The sequence below is a fragment of the Acomys russatus genome, chromosome 8 (assembly GCF_903995435.1).
Source record: "Acomys russatus chromosome 8, mAcoRus1.1, whole genome shotgun sequence".
In the NCBI taxonomy this organism is placed as follows: Eukaryota; Metazoa; Chordata; class Mammalia; order Rodentia; family Muridae; genus Acomys; species Acomys russatus.
The window spans coordinates 45,682,982-45,698,337 of NC_067144.1; the positions used below are offsets into that span (position 1 = coordinate 45,682,982).

At 38.9% G+C, this 15,356-nt stretch overlaps 1 protein-coding gene across 1 annotated transcript; it reads left to right on the plus strand.

Annotated features, from left to right (window-relative positions):
• The first annotated feature begins 2,760 nt into the window (after positions 1-2,760).
• Cggbp1 (CGG triplet repeat binding protein 1) lies at positions 2,761-3,471 on the plus strand. Its single transcript, XM_051150121.1, has one exon. The coding sequence runs from the start codon at positions 2,796-2,798 to the stop codon at positions 3,297-3,299; it is 504 nt and encodes a 167-aa protein (XP_051006078.1). The 5' UTR covers positions 2,761-2,795; the 3' UTR covers positions 3,300-3,471.
• The last annotated feature ends 11,885 nt before the right edge of the window (positions 3,472-15,356 follow it).

Here is a 15,356-nt window from a genome sequence, read left to right on the forward strand (position 1 = left end):
CCCGGGCCGGCCGTGTAGGCAGAGCTGGCTTGAGCCTTGAGCTTCGGAATGGGGGGCACCGAGGGCCGAGACACCTGTATGGTGAGTGGCTCTAGACGCTTGGCCTCGGCCCTGCACTCCACCTTTCCCGCCCCTCCACCATCTTTCCTTTCTGTTTTTGTGTTTTACAGTAAAGGCATGACTTCCCGGCGCCGCAGGGAAAATAGGGTGCAAGCCCAGAAACTGTTTCCCCACCACCACCTGTTGAAAAACTGATTCGAAGGCGCCTGAACAAACGGAAAGTTGCTAGGATTGGATGTGTCTGTAGTTTTGCACTGGAAAACCTACATTATTTAATATCGAGGGGAGAAAAAAAAACAACTGGAAATTAAGGTGGTAAATGTTTCGGCTTGGAAACTTCTGAATTTAGTTTTTACTCTAGTAAACTGCTGCCTCGCTTTTGTTGCTTGCTCTTGGCGATTAACTTTTTAACTTCCTCATTTGTTTAAAGTACTTCTGACTTCTTAAAATACTTCTGAAAAAATATGTGCAACCAAGATAGTTGCCTCTCTACGAGGTGATTATTTACATCGGCAGTATCAATAACAAATCTTTCAAGTTAAAAGATCAAAAAGTTTAGGCCTTACAATTGCCCAAGAATTACAGATTCATTATTTCTAAGTTTGCAGTCTAAGTACTTAAGTGTACTTCCACAGAGAAAAAATTTTAAGCTGTACCCCAGAACAAGATTGCACGGTTTTTCATAACTGTCTTAGAGCTATTAATAGTTATTAAAACAGGTTTGTTTTATAGGCAGAGAATACTTAGGGAAATCATCATGTCTGCCTTTTCTGCTGTGGAAAACCTGTACCCTAACACAGTATGTGACAAGAGAAGCGGTGCCAAATCCACAAAGATTAAGTATAATTACTTTCTAGACTTTCTGTGCCCTACAGAATTTTCATGAATTGTTAAGTCCTGTACTTTGGGTCCATAGAGTTTTCTTAACCGACAAAAGTTGAAAGACTCTTGGTGTTGCTCAGCAAGTAGACGAATGCAGTGGGATTCTCCATGGCTTGTAATTTTACTCGTAAGAACTAATTCTTCAGAACATATTTGGAAATACTTCTTTTATTACATAAAGTTATTCCCATTTGGAATTCAGTGTTTTAAGTCTTGATTTTTGTAAAAAGTTAATTCAGAGGCATAATCCCAGGGGAGTAAGACTTACTAAGCATTCATTAGGAAAGTGCACCTATTATCCTTGGGTGTTGAGTGCTTGTAATTTTATGAAGCTGATAGTCCCATGATACTTTTAAGAAGTTTGTGGGACTGGGGAGATGACTGAAAGTAAAGGCACTTGCAGCCGCACCTGGCAACAACCATGAATTCAGTTGGTAGAAAGGGAGTTCCACCTCCCTCTAGTTGACCTCTGAGCGCCACACATGTGCCATGGCTCACATGTGTGCTCACACACATTTATCCATATATACACATAATATGAGACCTAAAAAGCAGCCAGATATGGTGGCATATGCCTGTAATCCCAACTACTCAGGACACTGAGGCAGGAGGATTTCACATTGAAAGCCAGCCTGGACAGCAGGGGTTTTTTTGAAGCCTGATATTAGGCTAGATTGAGTATTAAGCTGTTTCCAAATTATATATTTGGATAAATGGCTACTTGGGGTTTTGTTTGACTTTTGCTTTTTTTCTGCTTGTGTTTCCTTTTTGTTTTGTTTTGTTTTGTTTGTTTGTTTTGTTTTGTTTTTCTGTAGCTGGGGTCAAACCCAGAATTTAGCTCATGCCAGGCAACTGTTCTGTCACTAATAGACACCCAGCCAGCCATTCATTTACTTTTTCAAACACCAACTTTTGATTGACTTCCTGTCACATATTGGACTATGTTAAGAGAAATGAAAGTCTATGAAAATAGGAAACCAAGTGGTAGAGAACATATGGCTTATCCTGATCATACACTTTTAACCCCACCATTCAAAGATAGGTCAGTCTCTCTCTATATATGTCTACATAGTAGGATTCTATCTTTGTTTTGTTTCTCAAGACAGGATTTCTGTGTAATCCTGGCTGTCCTGCAACTAATTCTATAGACCAGGCCTGGCTCTGCCTCCCCAGTGCTGGGATTAAAAGCATGCACCACCCAGCAGTGAGAGCCTGTCTTAAATAAGTAAACCCTTACTTTCAACTATATATAAGCCTCAAGCTTTAATGTCATTGTGAATAGTTGCGCTTGCTATTTTTTGTTAGTTTTTAGTTGTTTTTCTCTTCAAAAAGTAAGTTTTGGCCGGGCGGTGGTGGCGCATGCCTTTAATCCCAGCACTTGGGAGGCAGAGGCAGGTGCATCTTTGTGAGTTCGAGGCCAGCCTGGACTTCAGAGCAAGTTCCAGGACAGCTAGAACTGTTACACAGAATAACCCTGTCTCGAAAAACAAAACAAAAAAAAGTTTTATTACCAAGTTTGCACATAGTTGAATTCTCAAAATTTGTTTACCAGCAAAAAGTTCTTTAACTTGAACACATGTCTAACTTGAAGATTAGTGTTCTTAATACTCTGAATGTTTGCTGTGATGTAATTTTCTACAACATAAAGACATTAGAATAACTTTAGTTTTCATAAAGCTAATTTAGAGGACACTGAGGATCATTAAGTTTGGAGGAGTGAATAAAGATTTAAATCTTTACTCTTAAAAAAGCATTTAAAACCCAGCTTTTATTGTTAATTACTTCTAGAATGAACTATTATTGTAATACTTACGTCTTTCTCTTGTCTTAGAAGAACATTATTCAGAGTCACAATGGAACGATTCGTTGTAACAGCACCACCTGCGCGGAATCGGTCTAAGACCGCATTGTATGTGACCCCTCTGGATCGCGTCACTGAGTTTGGCGGTGAGCTTCATGAGGATGGAGGAAAACTCTTCTGCACTTCCTGCAATGTGGTGTTGAACCATGTCCGCAAGTCTGCCATTAGTGACCACCTCAAGTCAAAGACTCACACGAAGAGGAAGGCAGAGTTTGAAGAGCAGAATGTGAGAAAGAAGCAGAGGCCCCTGACCGCATCCCTTCAGTGCAACAGTGCTGCGCAGACAGAGAAAGGCAGTGTCATCCAGGACTTTGTGAAAATGTGCCTGGAAGCCAACATCCCCCTGGAGAAAGCTGATCATCCAGCAGTCCGAGCGTTCCTGTCTCGACACGTGAAGAACGGAGGATCCATACCTAAGTCAGACCAGCTGAGGAGAGCGTATCTGCCTGATGGATATGAGAATGAAAATCAGCTCCTCAACTCACAAGATTGTTGACAAGGCAGTTATGACCGTTGTGATCAAGATAAATAATGTGGAGTATTAAAGTTATGTGTTGATTGTGTGGTTCATTTTTATATTTATTTCATTTAAAATCATGTGATACAGAATAGTTTTGCAATGTGTATATAGTTGCAGGCAAAAGGAAAAAAAAAACCTCACTGCAAAACTTACTGCTAATTTTAGTCACCTATGGTATAAAGCAAAACTTAGCTGTAGAGTGTATTAGGTCATCTGAAACCTGGTGGTTATCTGAAACGTTCGTGCATGGAAGAACTTCCCTGCATTGTAGCCTCGTTGCCATGAATGATTTCTTGTGAGGTTACTTAATTATTTGGGACTTAAAGAAGCTCAAATTCTTTTTGAAATAGAATAGAAGGCAGGAAATGCTCATAGAGATAGAGCTTGAGATCTCTAGGAGAAAATGACTCTTTTATTTGTATGTGAAATAATTGCCTAGCCTTCAGTTTCTCAGTCTTTTCTTACTCCTTTCTAAAGACACATTAGTAGCAGCTTCAAGTGACCAAAAGACTAAAATCTCTCTTAATGTCTTTGCCAAAAGCCATGGGGGATTTTGCAGTGATGAGATTTTAGTCTCGAACTAAGAACACAAATTTTTGAACCATTGTTTTCATGTTAAATACCATCTTGGGATTTGCAAACTTTTTTTAATGTCTTGGTATTAAAAGACTACAAGCCTGATCTTTTCATTTAACACTGTAGTTCAGTTTCCTCTTTTTACAGAAACTTTAAATAGTTGCTTTTTGGCTGACAGCAAATAAGAAAATTGCTTTCTATACATTAATTTTTCCTTAACATTTTCTAAGAGTTTATTTAGGTAAATAGACTAGAAATGAGTTTTAGTTTCACTTTTACTGCTTTGCCTCTAGTGATGGAGGTTTTAAAACTTGGATGCTAAAGAGTTGTGTAGAAAACAAGGCAAGAATTTTATAATAAAAAGTAGGCTGCTGACTTGCTGTCTGAGTCAGGAAATAATCAATTGTGTTAAAGGTCAACCATGTTTAGGTTCTCCGAGCCTCACTTCTGTAAGCTTATTAGAAGTAATTTAGCTCAGATAAGTCCTCTTCATCAGATCCGAATTATATTTTTTAAAAGTTTAGTAACTGAAGACTTAGATTAGAGCTTTAATATAAAAATTAATAATAATCAAATAGTTGAAAACATTGAAGTTATATTTCTATTGTAAATTAGTGGCAAGATGCCCTGTTTGACTTGGAGTTATCTTTGAGGTCATTGTGCCACAAATTTCCATTAAACAAAAAGCCAAAGTTAATTTAAAAAAAAATAATATGGTTTGTGGGTTTTCTTTTTGGTTTTTTGAGACAGGGTCTTTACATAGCCCTGGAACTCAGTCGAGGCTAGCCTTGAAATCCACCTGCCTCCTTCACTCCTGAATGCTGGGATTAAAGGTGTGTATCACCACGCCCAGCAATAATTTGTGTTTTTAAGAAGACAATTCAGGTTGTCAAAGTGACCACTTACTTTGTTTTTATTTTAAAAGCTTGTCATGGAAAAAAATTAGTTCTCAAAAATTGCAGTTTCCATGTTGTCATGTTTGGTTATGTTCTTGTAGCACATAAATGCTTCCACTAGTTGTTTACTAACTACAGCATACAGACCAGCAGCAAGGTAGGAATAGTGATTTGCTTCCACTTCCTCAAAGAATTTGCAGGCAACCATGTTTAAATTGCCTAAGATGGTAGGAAATCAAAGCAACTAAAAAAATAATTGAGTTTTGTACCACTATTTTCAGAATAAAAACAATCATTCTAATTTTTCAGGACTCCATGTGATTTGGACTATTCCCTGTTGTCGGGGACTATGCACTATCAGTAAACATGGCAGAACAGCTTCTAGTGGTCTAGAAACATTTAATGTTGCACTAGGAAAATAATTCACCTTTGCCTTTCCTGCAGCTATTACTGAGTTCACAGTCACTTATTTCCTACAGAACTATTTTCCCAGGCTCGCAACTATTCTTCTACTTTCCCATCTCTAGGGGTGTAGTTCATTCTGTTAGGGTTGTATCATGGCCTTAGAGTGAGTTTTCCATCCCCTTGGGGGAGAGTTAGTATTAATGTTTCTTCACTGATTATGAAAGTTTGTTTCTTGGAACTGGTTAAATTCGTCTCAGAAATAATAACAGTGGTTGTAGTAGCCTGCTCAAACTGGTAAAGGTTTGCAAAACTGTGATTGGCATGTTAAATAACAAATGAGACTGTCTAAGGCATGTGCTACTTGAGAGAGGCAAAGTGAACTTGTGTACAGAAGCTTCCAATCTTCGTTATATAGTGGTAGTATGATGCTATACTATTGGACCAATAGCAGCTCTTTTTTTATATATATAAGTTGGATGCATTATCATATGCTTTGTAATTTTCATTTATAAACTGCCTTCAACACATGCTTACCTGTTAATGTTTTCTTATCGTAGTATGTCTTCCAGAACCTCACTATATCCTGACAGTAAATAGTTCTAGCTTGTTGAGTTTCCTATTAGTTTCTTTTTCATTATCCGTGGCATATAGCAAGCCTGAAAGATATTATAATCATTTTTACAGAGTGAGAAATTAGATTGTGTATGAGAACCTATATAGTTATTTTATCCATTATCTTTGATTAAGGCTTTCAAATATTATTTAGTAAATGCTACTTCCACTTAATGCCTGTGGTCCTACTGAATTTTTAAGGGACCAGAAAACTTGTTGTAACAAGTTTTACATCTTGGTGTTTAATACAGTTAAACATCTGCTTGAGAATGCTCTGAAGTTGGCCATATTGTGGGTAAGATTCCCAAGCTAAAACTTTGGCCTAAAAGAATATGTACGTGAATGTTAACAAGTACATAAAAGCAAATTAAATATAAGGTGACCTAAAACAAAGGCTAGAAACAAGCGTTCATCTGATTCATAGTCTTTGTAAGGGCTGTTTGACTTAGCCTCAACTGCCATTCCATGAGGATAGATCACCTTAAAATAACTGATTTACATGGAAGGTTAGTTCTGTAGTTTGCATAATGAATTACTTGGGCTTTTGGTCAGCACTGATGAAATGTGAAGTGGCTCTCCTAAACCTTACTCAACTCATACTCACAGGTCGCTGAGGTAACCACAGTCCTTTACCTAGTGCTATTCTACTTGTATCCAGAACACTGTATTAAAATTTTACTATGTTAATTTTCGTATTCCTGTGCTTATTTTTTACTTTTGCTCATGCACGTATTTTAGTATGAATGAATGTGTTGCTTTTTTAAAAGTTTGTGACATTTAGAAATAAATTTCAAAAAAGTTTCTAAAGTTTTTGAACTCATTCTGTTTTGTGAGTCCCTGACAAACATTTTATAATTTCAAGGTTTTGCCTACTGAGTTTTGATTTTCTACCAGTCATTTTTCTTATTTGTAGTGTTAACCATTTAAGTCAAAGTGACATCATCGCTTCAAACTGTCCTGTTCCATAATTTTGCAAGAAATGGGTAAGTTCTGTGAACTTTTTGTTTTGTTTTGTTTTTTCAAGACAAGATTTCTCTGTGTAGTCTTGACTGTCCTAGACTCACTTTGTAGACCGGACTGGCCTTGAACTCACGGTGATATGTCTGCCTCTGCCTCCTGAGTGCTGGGATTAAAGGTGTGTGCCATCATGCCCAGCTGTTCTGTCAACATTTTAATGGGGACATTTTGCTATACTTTTATAAGTATTATGAAGGGCCAGGAATATGGCTTAGTGATAAGAACTGCTCTCATACAGGGTTCCCAGCACCCACACTAATTGACTTAAAACAACCTATAACTCCAGTTCCAGGGCCAATGACACTTCTGGCCGCCTCAGGCACCTGCATGCAAGTACACACCAGCACACACATAAACATAAATCTTCAGAAATGTCAGGAGCATTAGCTGACCACAGGCAGGACTGGTCATTTCATATATACTTGTGTGTGTGTGTGTGTGTAGCCTTGTTTGCATCTTGTATGTTTTTGAAATTCAACTAAGACACAGTTGTCTTAATAATTTTACATGGTTTGACGTGTTCCTGCCTCTGTAACAGAACAAAGAACTAATTTGGTGTTTTGTTTTTTCTAAAACCAAAATGGTAGGAAAGATCTTTAGAAGTCAACCTATACTCTTCAGTTTTATGTTAAAGAATTATCTTCAGGTTTCCTAAAGAACCTCAGGTAATTAAGAATAAACCAGAAAGGAAGAAAAAGACCAGGGGTGGGGGTGGGGTCTAATTTCCATATATGGTATCAGAGAAATGTCTCCCCTCAGGACTCAAGTGCAGTGGCATGCTGCAAGAAGATATATCTTTGTTTCTAGGCAACTATAAGAGTTTCTCATGAGACTTGCTACCAGCCAATTTTTTTCTGGATTCTCAAAAACTTGTGTTTTTAAAAAGCGACAAAAAAAAAAAATCTGAACATCTGCAGACATGTATCTTTTAGAAACCTGGCATTCTATATTGAAATTTTGTTTTAATGTTCATTATTAATCTATAGAATGTTATAGTGGTTAATTTTTTGACCTGCTACCATTTCAATAAAAGACACAGACACCTGTTAGTCTTTTTTTTTTTTTTTTTTTTTTTTTTTGGTTTTTCAAAACGGTTTCTCTGTATAGCCTTGGTTGTCCTGGACTCACATTCTAGACAAGGTTGGCCTCGAGCTCACAGTGATCCGCCTGCCTCTGCCTCCCGAGTGCTGAGATTAATAGATTCTTAATATGCAATATGCATATAGACTGGACTGAGCAGAAACTAACCGCCTAAGCTGCCTTTTACCTCCCAGACCCACATCTTATACCAATTGCTCTCATTCCTCGCTGGGCTCCTTCCTGTTCAGTACCCCATCAGTACTTGCATTTGTTTGTCATCTGGCCTGCTTGTCTCCATTGCCAATCCTCAGAGTAAACTCCGTGCCACCTGGCTCTTCTTTATGCTAACTCATGGCCAGTCCCCCCCTCTCTCCTACCTAGCTCTCATCTCCCATGGTCCTCCTGTCCTCCAAGCCCTTGAACCTTGGCACTGCCTACCTCATGTCTGCCCTTCCCAGGTGTAAGCATTTATTCCTTCAGTCAGGGATATTTTGGAGACCAGGTTACACAGCATCATTTTGGTATACATGAGGGTTTTCTCATAAAAAGACAGCAAATGAACCTTGGGGAGCAAAATAATTAACAATCAAACACAAGAGCTCCAGACCATGCTGTAGCGCTATAAAGCCTATAGAACACCAGTTTCAGATTAAAATCTATCAAGCAATGAAATTGAAATCTTTGCAAAGAAACTGCCACAAAACAATTATAACAAGTTCTGCACAAAAGGCCAAACACTTAATTGTTGACTATCAAGATAGACACACGTGTATGTAAACACATACTTATTAATGACTATCATAACCCAAACCCCTGGGTTTATATGTATATCATAAAACAATGCCCCTGCCTCCCAAGTGCTGGGATTAAAGGTGTGAGCCACCATTGCCCAGCCTTAAGATTTTCTTTCTTTCTTTCTTTCTTTCTTTCTTTCTTTCTTTCTTTCTTTCTTTCTTTCTTTCTTTTAGGTTTTTCAAGACAGAGTTTCTTTGTGTAACAGTCCGGCTGTCCTGGACATGCTTTTGTAAACCAGGCTGGCCTGGAACTAACAGTCCACCTGTCTCTGCCTCCTGAGTGCTGGGATTAAAGGTGTGTGCCACCATGCCTGGCCAAAGGTACAATTCTTAATACCTTGCAGGACTAAAAATCACTTCATTATTCCTTCACAATTAATTAAAAGTTTAACTAAGTAAGTTGAAAATAATTTCCTTTTTTTTGAAGGGGGCATTACTTTATAAACAGAAATAATAGCACTATTTGATCCTTCCATAGGCCATGTGTTAGAATAGGAAGTTTGGTGGTTGGTTTTTTTTTTTTTTCCTGTTTCCTCCATGTATAATATGGATTTATATCATCTTTATATACATTATATTATAAATATTTACTGCCACAAAAGATAAAATCTGTGACAACCCAAAGTAACTTAGAAAAACAAATTTTGATTAAAATAAAAAAAACACACAGAAAGATCTCCATTAAAATGAATATATGCATGTTATTTTATATTGTGGTATTCATAATCTATTAGCTTACTATAGCTTTAGTCTGCTATGGATTTCTAAGATGTCTTTGTTGTTTTCTATTTTTTTTTTTTTTGAGACAGGGTTTCTCTGTGTAGCCTGGGCTGTCCTGGACTCATTTGTAGACCAGGCTGGTCTTGAACTCACAGGGATCCATCTGCCTCTGCTTCCCAAGTGCGAGGATTAAAGGCATGCGCCACCACCGCCTGGCTGAACATTTACTTTTAATAACATCCTATTTTAAGTTTATGGTTGCAGTATTGTATATTCCTGTGAAGAGAGAGAGAAGTTCAAGGTTATCCTTTGTAAGTGGATTTGGAGTGAGTCAGTCTTGGTTCTATGAAGCCCTATCTCAAAAAACTTGTAAAAAAAAAAAAAAGTAAATAAATAGAAACTGTTCTTTGCTTCTATTTTGTTTTTGTTCCTCCATGTCCCTTTTTTTTTTTTTTTTTTCCCTTGAGACAGGGTTTCTCTGTGTAGCCGTGGCTGTCCTGGACTCCCTTTGTAGACTAGGCTGGCCTGGAACTCATAGCAATCTGATAAAGCACTTACCTGGCATACTGGAGCCCTGGAGGGTTGCGGGCATCAGGGAAGAGTCTGAGGATTTTTTTTTTAATATTTTATTTAATTTTAATTTATGTGCATTGGTGTGGGGGTGTCAGATCTTGGAGTTACAGACAGTTATGAGCTGCCATGTGGGTGCTGGGAATTGAACCCAGGTCCTTTGGAAGAGCAGGCAGTGCTCTTAACCACTAGGCCATCTCTCCAGCCCTGAGTCTGAGGATTTATCAAGACTTCACTCTTACTAGCTTCTGTGGTTTGCCAGGAATCTTTGGTACTCCTTGACTGACATTTGTGGCCTCTAGTCTCTGTCTCTGCTGTTCTATGAAATTCTTTCTTTGTGTCTGTGTCTAAACTTCCCTATGCTTGTAAGAACACCATTCACGGTGAACTAGGAACAGTTTAATGCTTTCCAAACTTAATGAAGTCTGTAATTTGTTCTAGAGATGCTTCTTAGGTGGTGATGAATTACCTCCTGATTCACTCCATTGTAAATGGAAAATATCTATCATGGTTTGTTGTGTTTTGATTTTGAGTTTCTTGAGACAGGGTTTCTCTGTGTAATCTTGGCTGTCCTGGATTCACTTTGTAGACCAGGCTGGCCTTGAGCTCACAGTGATCTGCCTGCCTCTGTGTCCCAAGTGCTGGCATTAAAGGCGTGCGCCACCATGCTCGGCCTATCATGTTTTTTAAAAGCACATCTAATAATTAACTATTGAACCTCACCACTTAGCAGCACAATATGCTTATAATATCAGATGTCTATCTTCACTCTCATGCGACTGTTAACTATGTACTACCACCCGCTGCTACCCAGAATGACAAGAAAGCACCATACTACAAAACCCAGGAAAAATATGTATACTATCTTTGACTCATTCCATCAAATGTTTCTCTGATTCATTACTTTGTCTGCCCTTCAATTTGACATCATTTTCAAACATGGCTGCTTCCTTCTACAAACTAACTTTACCTTCATTATTTGGGATTAAAGGTATATACTAATGGCGTGTTTATGTTCCAGCCAGAGGGATTAAAGGTGTGTTATTCCAGCTGGATCACACAGATCTCGAAAATATTTGGATGTGATCTCTTTCCAGAGCAGCCATGTTGCTGGATTAAAATTCCTCTATGTAAGACAGTGCCTGTAAACTTGAAGAGTAAGATTGAGTATCTAGGGCCTGGCTGGTGGTGCACACCTTTAATCCCAGCACTGGGAGGCAGAGCTGTGAGTTTGAGGCCTACCTGGACTACAAAACAAGTCCAGGACAGCAAAGGCTACACAGAGAAACCCTGTCTCAAAAAAACAAAACAAAACAAAAAATTGAATATCTACATTTATAATTCCTTCAGTTCCTAAGAACGGTCTGTCATTGGGCACGGAGCCTATGGGTAGCCTAGATGAGCTAAAGGAAAGAGATTTGCTTTAAATGTATCTCATTCCTTTAGAAAATGAAAAAACAATGAGAAGCTGTATATAGCACTTGGTAGATAGGTTTATTACAAGACTGAGGCAAGCCTAGGGTGCACAGCTAGTTTCAAGATAGCCTGGTGCTGAGACTTGTTCTTTGTTACAACAAGAAAGTAAATGGTGATGGTGAAAATAATGAAACAATGATACCATAGACATCTATGACGTGTCAGACCTCTTATATCTCAGAGGAATTCCATAAACATCTATAAATATTTTTTTATTTAATTTTAATTTATGTGCATTGGTGTGAGAGTGTCAGATCTTGGAGTTACAGACAGTTGTGAGTTGCCATGTGGATGCTGGGAATTGAACCTGGGTCCTTTCGAAGAGCAGGCAGTGCTCTTAACCACTGAGCCATCTCTCCAGCCCCCCATAAACATCTATAAAGGGAAGATGTTACTTATACAAAAACTGACACATCAGAAACACCATGAGCCACCATGTGCATGGTACCTAACAGGCTTTGAACCCTTAAGATTCAAAAAGAAAAGCCGGGCGTGGTGGCGCACGCCTTTAATCCTAGTACTTGGGAGGCAGAGGCAGGAGGATCGCTGTGAGTTCGAGGTCAGCCTGGTCTACAAAGCGAGTCTAGGACAGGCAAGGCTACACAGAGAAACCCTGTCTCAAAAAACGAAAAAGAAAAAAAAGATTCAAAAAGAATATCTCTTGAAGAAAGGGGTGGTTGAAGCATTGGCTAGTGTTTAGAAGTCAATAAATAGATCTATTCCTCCCAAATTCTGAGGATGTGTTACTTTGCAACTGCATAGGTATATTTATTGAAGCTAGAATGTATCTAAGAGATCAAAATAAAAAATAATCGGACTCACAAAAGTCTCCAGAATTGTCATCTACAACAATTTTCTAAGTAATTATAAAATCGATGACCTCTTCTGATCTGTTCAGACTCTGCATTCATGTGCACAACACCATGGATAATATATAACTAAAGCATAATAAAATAAAATCTTTTTAAACAAATTTTTAGGATAACATTTTAGATAGATATGAAAAAAGATACAATATACAAGAAAGCAGCAAAGAATATGCATGCTAAGTAATACTGATGACATAGATTGCTTAAAAACCAAAAAGGTCATTTGTAAAATTCTTTTTTTTTTTTTTTTTCTTCTTTCGGTTTTTTTGAGACAGGGCTTCTCTTGTAGTCCTGGCTGTTCTGGATTAACTTTGTAGACCAGGCTGGCCTCGAACTCACAGAGATCCACCGGCCTCTGCCTCCTAAGTGCTGGGATTAAAGGTGTATGCCACCACACCTAGCTTTGTAAAATTCTTGATGGTACTATTATTTTAAAGATTGAGTTGTAATAATGGATAAAATTCAAAATAAAATAAAGCTTTAAAATGTACTATAATTTTCAAAAAGTATAATCCTTATATGCAGCTACAGTTAAATATTAAATACTTCTCTAGAACAAATTTACACATAAAAAGCAACAACAGAAACTCACCAAGAATTAGCACATAGCTTCCAATAGTTCTTTCTTGGTTAAAGTTTCTATTGCTGTGAAGAGACACCATGACCACAGCAACTCTTATAAAGAAAAACATTTAATTGAGGCTAGCTTACAGTTTCAGAGGTTCAGGCCATTACCGTCATGGTGGGAAACATGCCAGAATGCAGGCAGGCATGGTGCTGGAGAAAGGAACTGAGAGTTCTTCGTCTTCATCGGCAGGCAGCAGAAGGAGACTGTGTGCCACACTGAGCATGGCTTGAGCACAAGAGATCTCAAAGCCTTCCCCCACAGTGACACACCTCCTCCAACAAGGCCACACCTCCTAATAGTGCCACTTCCCATGGCCTAGCATTCAAACACTTGAGTCTATTAGGGACCATTCCTATCAAACCACAACAATCTTTGATAGACATAAGATTTAGGGAAAAAAATTATATGGAGCAGACACATCATTAAAGAAATAAACCAGGGAAGCAACACAAAGGACAATATATGAATAATGGGAATAAGTCCAAATACATCTGTGATGGGGGATCCTCATGGTCCAGTTGATTGGCTATAGAGTCACCTAGGAGGCCCGCCTCTGTGTTTTCGTGTGATGATGTTTCCAGACAGGTTTAACTGAGGAAGAAGGATGACGTTCAATGTGGGCGGTGTTATCTCATGAGCTAGGGTCTTGGACGGAATAAGAAAGACAGAAGTCAAATGGGGCACAAGCATCTCTGTCTCTGCTTCATGACGGGTGGATGTAATGGTACCAGCCACATCACTCTCTGTACTGTGAAACTGTTTAAAAACTTGTGCTAGGAGGTCGTAGGCTGGGGAGGGAGAAACTGACACTTCTGTTCCACTGTGTGGCTAAACGGATGCAAAATTCCCATTCAATTGTCTTCCAAATAGCAGAGTTTATACCCATAGATTAGTGCTTCTGCTAGATGTGGTTGGAGAAGCTTCCCCCAACCCCTGCCAGTGGTCAATGCGTGGTAACTGAACAGATTTATAATTAGTCGAAGTGGTGAGAGTAAGTAACTGTTCAATGTTCAGCCACAGATGAGATTTCTGTATCATTCCCTCAAAGGCTCAGGGAACATCATGGAAGAAGAGGCAGAAAGAATACAAAAGCTGGAGGAAAGGTGGAGGGCAGTGCCCGTAGGGAAAGTTCACTTGTAGGCGTGATGTGGTCACTGCACTCTTAAACTCACAAGATCTATACAGGATTGGGAGTGTCGATACCTTGCTATGGCAAGACCAGTAAGTAGTTCATGGCACTCCACCCCTCCCTGAGGATTTATGAGCAGCTAGTGCTTGCAAGGGGAGGAGGAACATTTTCTTCACTAGTAGTATGCCCATGCTCCTCTAAGTAACCATTACCCAAGTTTCTATAAGTAATTTTAATGAAACTCACTGGCTATCTATCTATCTATCTACCTACCTACCTATCTATCTACCTACCTATCTATCTATCATCTATCTTTCTATCATCTGTCTATCTACCATCTGTGTCTCTGTCTTTCTGTGTCTGTGTGTGTGAGTCTGTCTGTCTGTCTCTCTCTCTCCTTTATCTCTCTCTCTTTCTCCTTCTCCTCTCTCTCTTCTCCTTATCTCTCCCTCCCCCTTTCTCTCTCTCTCTCTCTCTCTCTCTCTCTCTCTCTCTCTCTCACACACACACACACACACACACACACACACACACTGTTCCTAATGGCAACTCATACAACCTCTTGCAAAAGCACAGCCTAGTTGATTATGACAGAAACAGTGCTATGTGCTGCTATCCTGTCTCCAGAAGGCCTAAAGATAAGGACAACTTTCAGCTCCTATTTCTTCCTTTCTTTTTTTCTCTTTTCTTTTCCTTTCTTTTTTTTCCCCCCTCACAGACAGGGTCTCTCTGTGTTAGCCTTGGCTATCCTGGACTTGCTTTGTAGGTCAGGCTGGTCTTGAACTCACATCGATCCGCCTGCCTCTGCCTCCCAAGTGCTGTTATTTTAATTTTTTTCCGAGGCAGGGTTTCTTTTGTAGTCCTGGCTGTCCTGGACTTGCTTTGTAGATCAGGCTGGCCTCGAACCCAGAGATCTGCCTACGTCTGCCTACCCTAGTGCTGGGATTGAAGGAGTATGCCACTGTAAAGGGCCATGTTGCTGTTTTAGGAAATGTGATTGTCATGCTAGAAAGACTACATGTTGCCGCCCTTGTCATAGCTTGGTGTTGACTCAGCCTTCCCAGTCTCCCCATGAAAATACAAGTCATGGGAATAGAAAATGTTAGACACCATATTTTTCAGACCATAAGACGCACCCAGTTTATAGAGCAGTAAAATGAGAAAAAATATTCTGAGCCAAATTAGTATTAGTATAATAAAAATACTTATTAAAATTTAACAAAATACAGTAATATTAAACAGTGTTAACTCAACAGAAGGA